The sequence below is a fragment of the Tinamus guttatus genome, unplaced genomic scaffold (genome assembly GCF_059628265.1).
Source record: "Tinamus guttatus ecotype Peru unplaced genomic scaffold, ASM5962826v1 Tinamus_guttatus_pri_ptg000423l, whole genome shotgun sequence".
Classification (NCBI taxonomy): Eukaryota; Metazoa; Chordata; class Aves; order Tinamiformes; family Tinamidae; genus Tinamus; species Tinamus guttatus.
This window is the reverse complement of record NW_028288957.1, coordinates 415,363-429,336: the sequence shown is the minus strand read 5'-3', so window position 1 is coordinate 429,336 and position 13,974 is coordinate 415,363. Positions and strand designations below refer to the sequence as shown.

The window sequence follows — 13,974 nt, the reverse complement described above, 5'->3', positions numbered from 1 at the left end:
GCCCTCGTCACAGCCTGCCCGCCTTGGGGATGAGATCCATCCGCAGAGAGGCAGAGGAAGCGTTTCCCGCTCTTGTGCTGCATCTCTGGGCGCTGGCCCCCAGCATCTGCATCGTAAGAGCCCCAGAGCTGCTTGCAGAGCCACAGAGAGCCCCACGGTGCTGGCAGAGCCGTGGGGTCACTTGTGCCTGTGCCATGCCCATGGTTTCTCTATAGGCCTTTGCTGACCCTGATGCATGGCCGTTTCTCTCCCAGCACCTTGGGCATGTGAGCAGTGTCTCCTGACAGTGTCCCCAGCTCTTTTTTCCAGATGTGCAAGGTGGCGGCTCTGCATCAGGGTGCCCCGTTGCTGGTGTGCGAGAGGGTGCAGCAGCGCGTGGCTGTGAGCGTGTGCCTGAGCACTGTGCAGCTGCATGACGAGGTCTGCAGTAACCTGGTGAGTGAGCCCTGTGTCTGGACTGTGTCCCTGTGGGCACCGCCCTGGGGCTGCCTGGGCTCATGGCTGTGGGTGAGCAGAGCGGTGTTTGTGGCCAAACTGCCACGTCCCTGCTCTGCCGTAGGCCCGTAACTGCCCCACGCTGCTGGAGCAGCTCTTCGCTGCGGCCCAGAGCTGATGCACAAGGAGACGCCGGGCGCCGCAAGCGGCAGCCGTCACCGTGCCAGGCGAGAGGTGACGCTGGGCTCTCACGCTGCTCCCAGCCGTGTCCTGGGGTCACGGCTGGGGTGTGGGGCCACGTGTGCAGCCCCTGTCTGCGCATGGCTGCATCTGAGCTCATGGTCGTGCCTTGGTGACTGTGTTTCTCCACGTGCCAGGTGTCCTCCTGCACATGGTACCCACTGAGTGGCTGCAGCAGTGGGACCTGGTGTTCTCTTTGGAGGTAGGTGACATTGGCCAAGCTGCTGCCCTGGGAACCAGAGCAGCGTCAAAAACCCAGGGGACGCCGGGTTGGGGCTTCTCGTGCCAAAAGCATAGCCCATGGGGAGAAGGGACTCTGATAGTCCCCAGACGACTGGTCAGAGGAGCTGCCCACAGAGGGGTGCTGCAAGGGAAATACGAGTCTTGCTGTCAAGAACCAAATGTCCACAAAGGAGACAGAAGAATCCTGAACTTTATCTGAATAAAGGGAGAGTCCTGAATAAAGGGAGAGCACATACCACTGTGGGGTCTCCCAAACTACAGGGGAGCACAGCCTCTTTTTATCCTAATTTCCCGACCAAGGTAGGCCCTCTCCTTTTCCCTATTGGCTAAGGTACTCAGAAGTTACAGACTTCCTGGCCCGCCTAACGTATGGTGCTCCTTGATATGCTCCGCCTCCCTGGTCATGCATCACATGTCTAATTAAAGTAACTTTATGGCTACCCTGAATGTGAAAGTTAATATGCATTAGCTCATTACACTTGCGCCAACGCTACTAAGGTTCATTCTGTGGTCACTTGTTGATAAGGATCTCTCTCCAAAGGTCACCTGAACCCAATCACCTACGCACAGCATGACCTCCCTGCCTGTACTCCCTAGTTCGATTCACCAAAAAATGTGGAGTATTTCACACATTTGTAAAGATACAGGCTTCTGACATCACTTGTGCCTCAGTGGCTGATAGGACCATGCTGGACAGGTGCTGGTGCTGCTGTGAGGTCAGTTGGGCCGGAGAGACTGCTATGACAGAACAAGCTCCTAGGTGATCTTGGAGTTGACCTCAGCGCGTGAAAGGCGAATGGTGAACACTGGTTCGCTAATGGTGAATGTGAGGTCAGTTGTGCCTGAGAGGTCGATAGGGCAGTTCTAGACTCACAGGCGCTTGTGGGGGTTATGAACTCTCTTGTGCCTCAGTGCATGCTAGGTTAGTGCTAGGCTCTTGGTTGGTGTTTGGCCTTGTGACACCACTTGTGCCTCACTGGCTGATAGACCCGTGCTGGACATGCAGGGAAGGAGCTGTTGAGGCATTGATGAGAGAGGAGTGGAAGAGCTGTTTTCCCACGTTTGTCTCCATAAAGAAATGACACCCAACCACAAGGAAGGACAAATGTTTCTTCTTTGAAAGAAAGCCCAGCAGAAGGTGGAATGGGCAGAACCAGGACTCAGAGGCGCCAGCCGCCTCATGGGGCCCAGTGTGCAGAGCACGGCAGGATCAGGAGCGAGCGGAGCTCCCGCGGCAAACGCAGCCCTCTCCCAGAGGCAAGCAACAGCTCTGCCACGCTCTGCGCAGCCAGGAGCAGCGGGCTCTCCGCGTGCCTCGGGATGCAGGCTGCTTCCCCAGTGTCAGCAGGAGGATTGTCTGAGCCGCCAGGGAACGCACCGAGGGGCTGCTGTCATTCTGCAGGCACTGAAGTGCTGAGAAGGAAGAAGAACAGGCATCAACCCCCTCCCCACAGCTGCAGACAGCCCGGGCATCCCTTCCGACAGGGCCATGGCACCTGCCTCTCCTCAGGGCCAGGGGATCACTGGATCAGCTCAAACTTGCTGGACACAAAGGCCCCAAATCCAATGTCCCCAGATCTCTCTCTGTCCTCTCTCTACCGTGCCAGAGCTGGGACAGGAGCAGAGCCCTCCTTGCCTGGGGCAGGAATTGGAGCTCTCTGCCCAGGCTCCATCCTTGCCCGCGCCACCCACCCCGCACTCCCCTCTGCCCACACTCACTGCTGCAGATGTGCTCCAGTTTCTCCTCACCCAGCTCCTTCCGGCGCCGCCCTATGAGCCCTAGGTGCACAGACAGCCCATCACAACGCTGCCTCCCCAGGCAGCACCCACCAGCACAGCCCCCCTTGGCCCAGGCGTGCTCTCCCGGGCAATTCTCCAGCACGGGAGGCTCAAGGAGGGCACACAGGGCCTCAAGAAGCAGCCCAGCAGCGCCCCATGCGCGGACAGAGGCAGACGGGGGTCCCTCCTAGGGTGCCCTGGGCAGCGGGGGCTCCAGCAGCGCCAGGAGGGCTGGGGCTTGGTGCTGGCTGGGGCCAGGCTGCCCTGGCACAGAAAGGGCCCTAGGAGGGCAGTGACTCACCAAGGACCCTCAGGGCCTCTACTCGCAGGGCCTCCTGGGCGCTCTGCAGGCACTGCAGGCTCTGGCTCAGGTGCTCTCCTGCGCGGCCGCTGTCCCCTGTCACCTGGGGAGAGCAAGACCCTTCCCGCTCAGCCCAGGGTCAGGCCCTGCTCACGCGTGGGCCTGGCGCCTTGGCGGCGCTGCCTACCAGGCACTCGCTGATCCGCCAGGTCTGGCCCTCCTCGGCGAGGCGCCGGAGCTGCTCCCACTTGAGGAGCTTGGCCGCACGGAGGAGAGCGTCGCGAGAGGCCTGCAGAGCAGCAGAGAGCGCGAGATGCCGCTGCAGGCCAGGGACGGAGCCCTCGGTGGCCCCTCCTGGGGTTGGGGCTGTCAGCACTGCCCTCCCGCAAGGGCCCCTCGCCTCACAGATCCTCACCTGGGCCACGCTCTGCACCTCATCGTGCATGTGGAAGGACAGCAGGAGCAGGCTGCCTCGCACCTGCCTCTCCACCTGCCTTTTGGCACAGCCTGCTGCCATCTCCACCACTGCTGCGAAGAGGCGGATGGAGAGTTCGCGCACGCGGCTGCACTCCTGGTGGGAAGGAGGGGGCAGGACCTCAGCGCTGGCTGCTCCAAGCTCACAGCGAGCCGAGAGCAGCGCTTGATGCGCTGACAGACGGCTGTGACGGGGCCGCCACGCTGAGGAGCTGGAGGCCGCATGTGCAGCCAGTGCAGGAGGGTCCCCAGCCCCCCAGGGCTCCTGCAGCCTGGCTGGGGAGAGCAGAGCTGCAGGAGGCTCCGGTGCCCGGCACGGCTCCTGCGGCCCTTGCTGACCTCCCTCACACCCTGCACAGAGGCCTGTGGAGAGGCCACGAGGACCCCAACTCTCCCCGCAGCCCTTACGTGGTCAAAGAGCGCCTGGAGCTGCTGGCTCAGCCGGACAGCGATGGGGCCCGACATCCTCCTGTCCATGAAATGCAGCACGTTGCTGAGCACGACCAGGGCCTTCGTGAGGGCATCCCCATCCGCGTTCCGCAGGCGATGCATGATGAGTGGCAGCAGGACGTTCATCTCTTTCGCCTGTGCGAAACACACATCTCCGTTGGGCAATCTAACAGACAACCAACCTGGGAAAACACTGCAAGGAGGCCAGAGCAGGAGCGCTTGTGCTTGGCACTAGTCGCTGTTGTAGTTGAAGCCATGGCCACAGCCAAGACCACCTGCATCCAAGTTTTTTTCAGGACAAGGAACATTATAGCTATGGCAGAAAGCCCTGGGGGAGGTCTCCTAAGGAAACCTATGGCACCAACAGGGAGCAGCAATGGACCTCAAGAGAACGAAGAAGGGATTGGCTCTCAGGGGTGAAACCAGGGGGAAGGAGGGTGCTGTGATGGGGCAGCAGTGGGAAAAATAGAAGGAAGAAAGCGGGGGGGTCCATGCTGGAAGGCACTCGGCTTGTGTTGTGCTTTAGGGGTGCATACAAAGCCTTAGTTTGGGAAGGTCTTGCAATGGTGAACGGGGAAAATAAATGGAGAGGAAGCAAAAGAGTCTGAGGGGCAAGTGCGTAATTCCTGCCAACAGCCAAGGTGGCCATGGCATGAGTCTTTCAACCAAATAGTGGGAGGAAGCTCTGCATACTTGAGCTTGCTAGATAAAGGCCGGGAATGAATTGCAGGGTTTCCTGACCGACCCACAGCACATGGGGGCCATGGGGTGCAGGGAGGAGAGGAGCGCACAGGCTCCTCGCCACCTCCTCACCACATACTCTGCCCCCCAAGCCCACATGCAGCTGACCCCCACTCACCATCTCAGGTGTCTCTGCCAGCATCATGAGGCCTCTGATGACTTGCCCACGCCTCACGAGCTCCTGGCTTTGCAGGTTCTCCAGGAAGAGGTTGTCTTCGGAGTCCTCTTCCCTCAGCTCCACACAGGCCAGCAGCTGAAACACAAACAACATGGAGACGATGCCAATGTGTGCGGCGAGGAGCGTTAGCCCAGCACAAGCGGTCTGGGCTCAAGGGCACTCGTAATGGGAGGGCACCCAGTGCCGACTCCAGCTCTGCTGACCGCTGTTCACCCCGCAGCGCTGGGCACAGGGCAGCCCTGTCTCGACCCACGAGCCGGGGCTAGAGGCCCCTGTGGGAGGCAGCGCTTGCCATAGGCCTTACCTCATCGAGGAAGGCGGAGATGGGCAACTCCTGCGAGGGCTCCTGCTTGCTGCACAGCGGTGCCAGCAGCTTGAAGAGGCACCTGCACCAGGCTCTTGGGCGCCTTCCCGGCTCCCTGTCAGTGAGAAGAAGGCCCCTTGTCTCCAGCAAACTCCCTCCCCTGTGCTGGCTCTCAGGACCCAGGTGGCGACTCCGTCCCCCTCGGCCTCCCTGCCCAGCCTCTGAGCCTCGTAAGCAGCACAGCAGAGCAGCGCTGCCACAGCCTGCAGGGCAACGCCCCCAGGGCCCCGATGGAGACGGCGCCTGTGGAGCACCTGAAGGGGCTGGTGGGAGTGAGCTGTTCCTGGTGCCATTCCTTCAAGAAGGTGTCGACCTCCTGCGGCGTCAGGGCGCTGCTGAAGGACACCCCGCAGAGCAGCGCCAAGAAGAGCTGCGGGAAGATGGCTTCCAGCTGCTGCGGGCAGCTGGGCTGCCGCAGGATCTCGTGCAGCGCCCGCGTTGCCTGCAGAACACACGGAGCCTCCGGTGTGGCCGGCGCGCTGGCACAGGGGTGGCCTGGTAGCTGGCACAGCCCTGTGCAGACACTCACGGCCAAGCAGGAGATGCCTTTCTGCTGCTGGCTGGAGGCCAGGCTGTTGCTCGCTGGCCAGTCTTGCAGCACGCTGAGGAGCTCCCGGAGCACCTCCTGCGCAGGAGAGGCCTCGGACACCATGACCCTCCACATGACGATGGCAGCACTGCAGGCCCAGAGCGCTGTGTCACCACGTGCCTCGGGCGCAGCCACGTGAGCTGGGCCGAGGGCCTGGGGTGGCCACCAGCCCTGCTGGCCAGCAGGCACCCGAGAGCCTTGGCACAAGCTCTGAAGGAACCGGGGCTCAGGCCTCGGCTCCGCTGGGCCCCTTACCCCATGCAAGAAGGGGAATGGCGCAGGAGGCCCGTGACCATCTCATGGGGGTAGATGGTGGTCAGTTCGAGCAGGGCCCTGTGAAGGCTGCGCTGGGCAGACCCGTCTGTGACGGACATGAGGGTGCTGCCCATGCAGCTCACGATGTCTGGCACCTGCAGGCAACACAGGCGTTAGTGGGACTGCAGGCAGAGCGCGGCCATCTCCCCACGGAGCTCCCTCTTGCCCCTGCTTCCCTTGCCCCGCCCTGGCCTCCAGCAGTCCTGGGACACCTGCATTTGTGGGGCAGACACCCCCCCTGCAGGGCTCCAGGCCCGCGCTGCCCCGGCGCAGGCTGCTTACGTGCTCCAGCTGGTAGGCACAGTCCTGCACCAGCACGTCCAGCACGCGCGTGGCTGTGCGCGTGTCGAAGTTGGTGGAGGTGGTCATGCCCCAGATGGCCACGATGAAGAGGTCTGTCCTCTCAGGGGGCTTCAGGTAGCTCTTGAACATCTAGGGGAGACCAGAGGGCAGGCAAGAGAGACGCGTTGCACTGAGGGCCCCGAGGGCAGTGCTTTCCGGAGCGGCCAGAGTGGCCCTGCAGAGAGATGGGGCAGAGCTGGCCCAGCGACAGCAGGAGACCCACAGGCCGGGGCTGTGCTGAGCTGGGGGACAGCACTGAGGAGGGGTGTGGGGCGCCCATGTGCTGACCCTGAAGGAACCACAGGGGGCTGGGAGCCAGGAGGGAAGCCCTGCCTTGGTCCCTGTGCAGGGACAGTGCCAGCGCTCCGCCCAGTGACTGCAAGGCCCTGTTGGCCCCACTGATCCCACTCTTCACACAACCTCATGCTGACCCCCACGACCACGAGTCCTCACACTTGGCAAGGGGACGCACTCCTTACCAGGATCACGTCAACAGCGCTGAGGGACTCTGATCGCCAAAAGACGTTGGCGATTTCCCACTCCCTCTTGAGCTGCAGCTGCGCTGGGCTGTCCTGACTCACTTCCCTGCCTGGACAGGAGGGGACGCACAGGACAGTCAGCAGGAAGCACCGGGAGCTGGAGGTGGCACCCGTGGTTGGCGAGGGCATCTTGCTTTGGAGAATACCATGGGTTGGCTGGGCCTTTGTGGTGTGAAGCAGGAGGGCAGGCTGAGCAGGAAGAGGGGCTGCTGAAGCCTTGCAGGCCATGGGCAAGCAGGAGAGGAGGAGGCCAAGGGCCGGCCCAGGCTGCAGCTGCGTGGGAGGGTGTTTCTGCTCCTGTGTGTGGCTGAGGCCGTGCAGGGCCCGGCCTGGCCTGGCCGCGGTGCCCGTAGGTGTGAGGTGGCAGCCCTGGGGAGAGTCTCCTACCTCTCTGCTGCAGCAGGAACTTGTGCAGGTCAGCAAGGGCTTGGGCAGCCCCGCGCCTGGTGCCCTCGTCCTTGTGGGCGCAGCACAGGGCGAGACAGCCCACCAGCTTGCCCATGACGAGGAAGCGGCGCTTCCTGCAGCTGCCCGGGCTGCTGTCCCTGCTCCTGGAGCTGCGCGAGCGGACCTGGCGGAGGAGGCAGCGCTGGCAGCGCCGCGAGAGGCCGCGGGGGGAGCAGAGCGCGGCCGGCCCCGTGCGCTCAGGGCTGCAGCGCGAGGCAGCCAGGGCTCGCGAGGGGCCTGCAGGCCCTGGCTGCCCAGCAGCTGCCCAGGGCAAGGGGGGTCTCCAGGGGCCGGCACCGGGGGCTCCTACCTGGCCCTTCAGCAAGGGGTAGTAGTTGAGCAGCAGCTCCGTGAGCCCTGCAATGCGCCCCACGGCTCTGTGGCGCACGGCCGCTCGCGCCGAGTCGGTGAAGGGCAGCAGGGCCTGCAGGAGACCAGCTGCTGCGGTGCCCTGCGAGCCCTGCCACGTGTGCGGGCGCCGCGAGGACAGGGCGGCTGCCGGCAGCCGTGGCACCAGGGCAGCCGCGGGGAGCCGTGGGGCCGAGCGGCGCCATGCAGGGCTCTCCCCGGCGATGGCAGCAGCGCCGTGGAGGCAGCAGGAACTAGAGCACCGCGGGGCCCTGCTGCACCGCGGAGCCCATTCCCTGCCCACAGCAGGCAGGAAGAGGGGCCCTGCATGAGGCCCCGCGCGCTCCCCTGGGGCCAGGAAGGGTCCGCGGAGCCCCAGCACCTCAGAGCCAAAGGCTGACCTGGAAGATGAGCTGCAGCTCCTGGAGGCCCGAGGTGGGATGCCTGAGGGCCAGCACCTGCAGCATGCTGTCCAGAGCAGCCAGGGTCTGCAAGGAGCACACAGGGCTGTGGCGCTCCTTGCCCCGTCCCGCGAGGCCCAGGAGAGTGGCTGCCCTCGCTTTGCCTTTGCCTTTGCCCAGGGGGACACGCAGAGCGTGGCCGTGGCCAGGCCGAGGCCGGACCCCAGGAGCTGCTGCGCGTGGGGCAGCCCGCGTGGCTGCCCGGCTCCCGCAGCTGCCCTGTGCCTACCTGGGAGTAGAGGGAAGCCTCGAGCTCGGCCATGTCCTCCGCGGCAGGAAGGCAGAGCACGCTGCGGAAGCAGGCGTTGAGGAGCCTCCCGTGCACGCGGCCCGAGAGGTGCAGGCCCGCTCGGCTGCAAGGAGAGCAGGGTGTCCCTGAGCTCTGCCTGCTGCCACAGGGGCCTGCAGAGCTGGCGGGGGCAGCCCCGGGCCAGGTGGGGAGCCCGCAGGCCCCTCCTCGCGCCCGCACCCTGGGTCAGGGCCCTGCACTCTGGGGAGAAGCCTGGAGGCAGCCGGTCCCTGTCCCCAGAGCCCTGAGCACCCGCCATGAGAACCAGGGCGGCAGGAGCAGGTGCCCAGCAGAGCCCTGGGCCAGGTGTCCTCGGGGCCGGACAGCGGGGACACCTCAGCCAAGCGGGGCCCCTCGGTACCTCATGGCCACCACGGTGAGCATCACTTGCTGCCTCACGGCCGTGTCCAGACGCTCGGTGGACTCTTGGCACAGCAGCATCTGCAGGGACAGGCGCGATGGGCCCGGGAGCTGCCAGCGCCCGCGAGGAGCCTTGTGGGCCGGGGCAGCCCCCAGGGCAGCAGAGCCCCCTGGTTGTGCCGGCCCCGCTGGACGGGCCTCGGTCCCGGGGGCTCCTGGAGCCGCGCGCAGGGAAGCTCTGTGCCCACGTGGAGGGCAGCACCCCACGCGTCCCCACGCGTGTCCTTAGCGTCACGCAGCGCCCCGCTAGCAGCCCCCTCACCTGGAGTCTCTGGGCCAGCTCCGCTCTGCAGAAGTGGAGCGCCGCCCACGTCGGGCCATCGGCGCGAGAAGCCTCGCAGAGGGTGCGCACGGCAGAGAGAAACTGCAGCTTCTGCCCCACATCCTGGCGCCAGGGAGGAGAGAGAGGGATGAGAGGTGCGGAGAGGGGCAGAGGCAGGGCCGGCGGGAGCACAGACCCCAGGAGACGCCTGCGAGGGAGCAGGTCGGCCCTGCGGGACCCCAGGAGATGCCCTGAGGGAGCAGCACTTGGCTGTGGCACCCCAGGAGATGCCTGCACCGAGCACAGGGAAGTGAGCCCCGCTACCTTGCTCCGGCTTCGGAAAAAGGCCTCCCAGCAGTCCAGGGCTTCTGCCTCCCTGCAGGACATGCCGGGGTCTGCGGGGCAAAGAGAGGCAGCGGAGCTGCAGTGGCTCTGTGGAGTGGGGCGGCCCCGCGCGGAGGCTGCGGCAGCCCCAGGGCAGCCCCTGGCCCTGCCCCGGTGCTCACGTCTTCCCAGCAGCTCGGGCACGCAGACGCTGTAGGGCAGCACCTCGCAGCTGCTCTCCGAGGAGGACAGGGACAACCGCTCCACATCCTCCTCCTCCTCATCTGCCCAGGCCACCCGTGTGCGGCTCGGGGGGCACCTGTGCTCCATCCTGCAGGACAGGACGGGTCTGGGGCAGCATGAGGGGCTCCATTCCCAGGACCTCCCCCCACCCTGGGGCGCTCTCCCCTCTCCCAGCACCCCCAGGAACCCCCCGTCCCCGTTCCGCTCACCCGGATGGGCAGCGGGTGGCTCAAGGAACCCTTGAGGAAATGCCTTGGTGACACAAGGCTGCCGGGGGCTCGCAGGGATATGATCAGGATGCGCTCGGGGCTACTCCGCGCGCTCCCGTCCGCTCCCTTCGCCGTCCTCCCGCGCACTGTGGGGGCCGCAGCGACCGCAGTGACATGGCAGGGAGGTGACAGAGGGGCCCTTGTCCCCGCGGGGCAGGGCAGTGACATGGCAGGGAGGTCACAGAGGGGCCCTGGGCCGCCCAGGGCAGGGCAGGTTCGCACGGGGCAGCCGGGTGCTCTCGAAATGGGGATCAACCAGCAAAGTCACATTAATAACAGCGTTATCGGGCTGCTGGCTGCAATTTTAGTACTGTCATCAGTGTGGATCCACTGGGGGCACCCCAAATCTGGGAGCTCCCTTCACCGTCCCAGCTTCATCTTTGGGCCCACCCTCGATCCCTCCTTTCACGTGCTTGTGCCCCCCAACTCCCTCTGCTTAGAGGCACCTTTAGTGCCTCCTAGATCACCCCACTGGGCTCTTTGAAGCTCCCTGGTGCCTCTCGTGGCAAGTTTTGTGCCCCTTCTCTCCCCATCCCTCCATTTCAATTTCTTTCCCCACCAGACACCTTCATTCAGCACTCGCACTTTGGGAGCAGGGGGAGAAAGAGGACTCAGAGCTCCCAGGCACCACCAGCCTGGGTTGGGTAAAGGCAGAATCGATGGGGTGGAGGGAACCCTAAACCTCAGGCTCAGGTGCAGGCAGGAGCCCAAGCTCCGCTTCCCCCATTGCCACCCCAGCCACAGCAGGACCAAGGTGGAGGGCACCTCTGGAGATGTTCTCATGAGATGATCCCTCACAAAGCTTCTCCAAGAAAGGCCTTTACCTGCAGGCTTGTGCAGCCAGAGAGGCCCTGTGCACCCAGTGTGTTGAGGGCTGCGTATACGAAGAAGGGGTAACCCAGAGGGCTCCTGCTTGCCCCTACACCCTTCTCTATGTGGCATGAAAAAGGAGACAGGAATCAAACAACAGGATGCAAAAAAAATTTTATGTGGCAGCCAGGGCTGGGACCTGGTGGGGTGGGTGCCCCAGTAGTGAAGTCCCCAGAACTTGCATTTCATTTGCAACCCACCAAAAACATGCTGCTGCACAAGTGAGCTGCAAAGCATCATCATCAAGCTTCATGGACAGGTCACTGAGAGCAGAACCAAAACAAACAAATCAACATACTTCTTTTTTCAGCTTCTTGTCCTCCTCAGGCTGCTGATTAGGAAAGCATGTAGTACACAGGTCTAGTTTTTAAAAATGGAATTAAATGACTCTAAAGATACTGCTTTTTGAGTCTGGCATTGATTCGTGCAGCACTGCAGACATCAGAGAAACTGTGTGAGGAATTATATCTGTCATTTCCGAGTTATTCCCTCTAAAGCCTTTTGCAGAACACGTTCAGCATCATCAGCGGCATCAGCGAGAAAATTCTTCAACATAACAAATGTGACGGGGAAAGAAATTCCTGCAGCTACCACGGAGCCTATCACTGGCAAGAACTCTGGAATATTTTTCATGAGAAGGAGAGAATATTTTGCAGCACCTCCCAAGCTCTTGGTCAACAGCTTTATTACAACATCCTTGGATATTTTGTGAAGCAGGGGAGACTTTATGACAGCCTTCAGCTCCTCCACCGGCTTCTTCACCTGCCTTGCTAGTTTCTGCAGGGATTCCTCAGCCAGACCAAAGGTCCGGCAAAACTCTTGCAGGGATATCACCAAGATTGTAATATCAACAGCAGTAGAGAGAATAGGGATGGGAATAGCAGAAACGCCACCTGATGTAAGGCTTTTGAGCCAGACATGCGTCATCAGCATCTCCTTCTTCTTTCTCAGTACCTCCTCTGAAGTATTGGCCAGAGACTTTAGGAAGATGAATTCCTTCTCACTTGGCAGATCCTCCAGGAAGGTCTGCAGCAGTCTGGGGCCATCGAACATGAAGCTGAAACCATCCCTGCAAACAAGAAACACTTGTGGGGAGCTTATGCCCAGGCACGTCAGGTTCTTTTCACAGTCCTGCCTGATCTTATCCAGGACTGCCCTCTCATCATACTGCCGTGGCCGGCTCCCCGTAGCTCCGTTCCCTTTAGCCTTCAGGATTCCCTCGTCGTCATAGAGTCTTCGCTCATTGCTCACGTCCTGATCCACCTTGGAGCGCACGAAGTAGAAATGTTTCATGTTTCCTCTGAGCCTGAATGGCCTTTGCAAGAATGGCTGCGTTGTGTGAGAAGCGGTCGGAGGAGATGATGATGAAGAAGTCATAGCGGTTGAATTTCACTGCCTCAAGGTAGGTGTCTGGCTTGAAATTGGGAGTCCCAATGCCAGGCAGGTCCCAGAAGGTCACATTGCAGTACTCAGGATGAGCGTATGGGATGCACTCCGTCGTTGTCTCCGTCACCCCAATCGCAGCTGCACCCTCCTCACAGTCCTCCAGGCTACGCACAGCGTTGATGAAAGAAGATTTCCCAGAGCCTGAGTCCCCTGTTACGGCAATGTGGAGCTGGATCTTTTCTTCATCATCCAGGATCTCCTGCGCCTTTGCAGCTGCTGCTGGGAGGTCTCCTTTTGCAGCTGCTGCCCTTATCTCTTCCATGTCTTCCTCCGAAATGTGGGGAAGGAACTCCCATTCCAAGTCTGCGTCAGTGCTGGCCATGTTGGGTGCAGCGGGTGTGGGTGCAGACAGCCTGGAAGCAGAGCGCAGTCTTTCACTTTCGGTTTGCAGCAGCAGAAAGAGGAAATCCGCACAGGCTTGAGTCACGTGCAGAGCCAGGGCACCAAAGCGACCTGTCCCCACCTCAGCCTCTCTCAGGCCCTGAGACCCCCTAGCAGAGCCTCTGGAGTGACCCTGCAGGGAGCCAGAGTGCTTCTTGCCCTGGTAACCAGCTGCTGTAGCAGCCAGCACGTGCTCTGCGAGTTAGGACAGCTGCTTCCAGAAACCTTGTGAATCCGAACCCTCCTTCTGCCCCGGGAGTCATGTAGGAAAGCACTGATCCAAGACAACAGCGCAGTTTTGGAGTGCCGCCAGGAGAGCGCACTGACAAGTCATGCAAAGAGAAACGATGGTCACCAGGAAGCGCAAAGCTTCCCGAAGGATCCAGAAGCAGCAGCCTGGGGGTGGCAGCAACAGCAAGAACAAATCTGGAAGCCAGTGACTCAGAGCTGGGGACATGGAGAAGTCCAGGCAATTTTAATACTGTCAGCAGCGTGGATCCACTGGGGGCACCCCAAATCTTGGAGCTCCCTTCTCTTCCCTGGCTTCAGCTTTGTACCCAGCCCTGATGCCTCCTTTGAGGCATTTGTGCCTCCCAGCTCCCTCTGCTTAGAGGCACCTTTAGTTCCTCTTAGATCACCCTACCCGGTTCTTTCTGCACCAGACCCCTTCATTCAGCACTCCTAATCTTCTCCACATTTGTGAAGGAACGTGGCTGTGATAAGAGCTGCAGTCACAAAAGGAGACCTCTCAGCAGCAGCTGCAAAGGCACGGGATACCCTGACTAGTGAAGGAAAGATCCAGCTCCAAGCCGCTGTGACCGGCGACTCAGGCTCCGGGGAATCATCTTTCACCAATGCCGTGCATGGCTTGGAGGACTTTGAGAAGGGTGCAGCTGATATCGGCATGATGGAGACGACATTCTATTGCCTCCTTTGCAGAGTGCCTGCTGAATGCAGAGTCGTGTTCTGGTGTCTGCACATACTGCTTCTTGCAGCACATTCTGCCTTTTGCGGAAACTTTCTGCTGCTGCTGCTGAACATATTCAGCAGAAGCCTTTAGAAGGGAGGACTCAAAAGCGCCACATGGGGATCTCAGCACCAACTGTGTGACAGGATCGCGGGGAGCTTTCAAGGACAGAGGGTTGGAGAAACACGATGCTCTGGGATGTGAATCCCAGAATCTAACCCAGGTCTGGCCAGATGCATCCGCTGTCCTCAGTGCTG

The 13,974-nt window shown here is 61.7% G+C and overlaps 2 protein-coding genes across 2 annotated transcripts; both read right to left on the bottom strand.

Annotated features, from left to right (window-relative positions):
- Window positions 1-2,978: 2,978 nt before the first annotated feature.
- Window positions 2,979-9,871, bottom strand: LOC148593253 (maestro heat-like repeat-containing protein family member 7). The gene is made up of 19 exons (XM_088531492.1): window positions 9,724-9,871; window positions 9,542-9,612; window positions 9,218-9,340; window positions 8,897-8,976; window positions 8,476-8,599; window positions 8,187-8,273; window positions 7,748-7,897; window positions 7,378-7,561; window positions 6,931-7,040; window positions 6,392-6,541; window positions 6,050-6,204; window positions 5,735-5,882; window positions 5,460-5,647; window positions 5,146-5,227; window positions 4,782-4,916; window positions 3,863-4,057; window positions 3,414-3,569; window positions 3,186-3,287; window positions 2,979-3,101 (listed from the first exon to the last, which is right to left on the bottom strand). Exons 1-19 carry the CDS (start codon window positions 9,869-9,871, stop codon window positions 2,979-2,981), a joined length of 2,511 nt encoding a protein of 836 aa, XP_088387618.1.
- Window positions 9,872-11,378: 1,507 nt separating this feature from the next.
- Window positions 11,379-12,691, bottom strand: LOC148593252 (interferon-inducible GTPase 5-like). Its single transcript, XM_088531491.1, has 2 exons — window positions 12,230-12,691; window positions 11,379-12,186 (listed from the first exon to the last, which is right to left on the bottom strand). Exons 1-2 carry the CDS (start codon window positions 12,689-12,691, stop codon window positions 11,395-11,397), a joined length of 1,254 nt encoding a protein of 417 aa, XP_088387617.1. The 3' UTR covers window positions 11,379-11,394.
- Window positions 12,692-13,974: the final 1,283 nt, after the last annotated feature.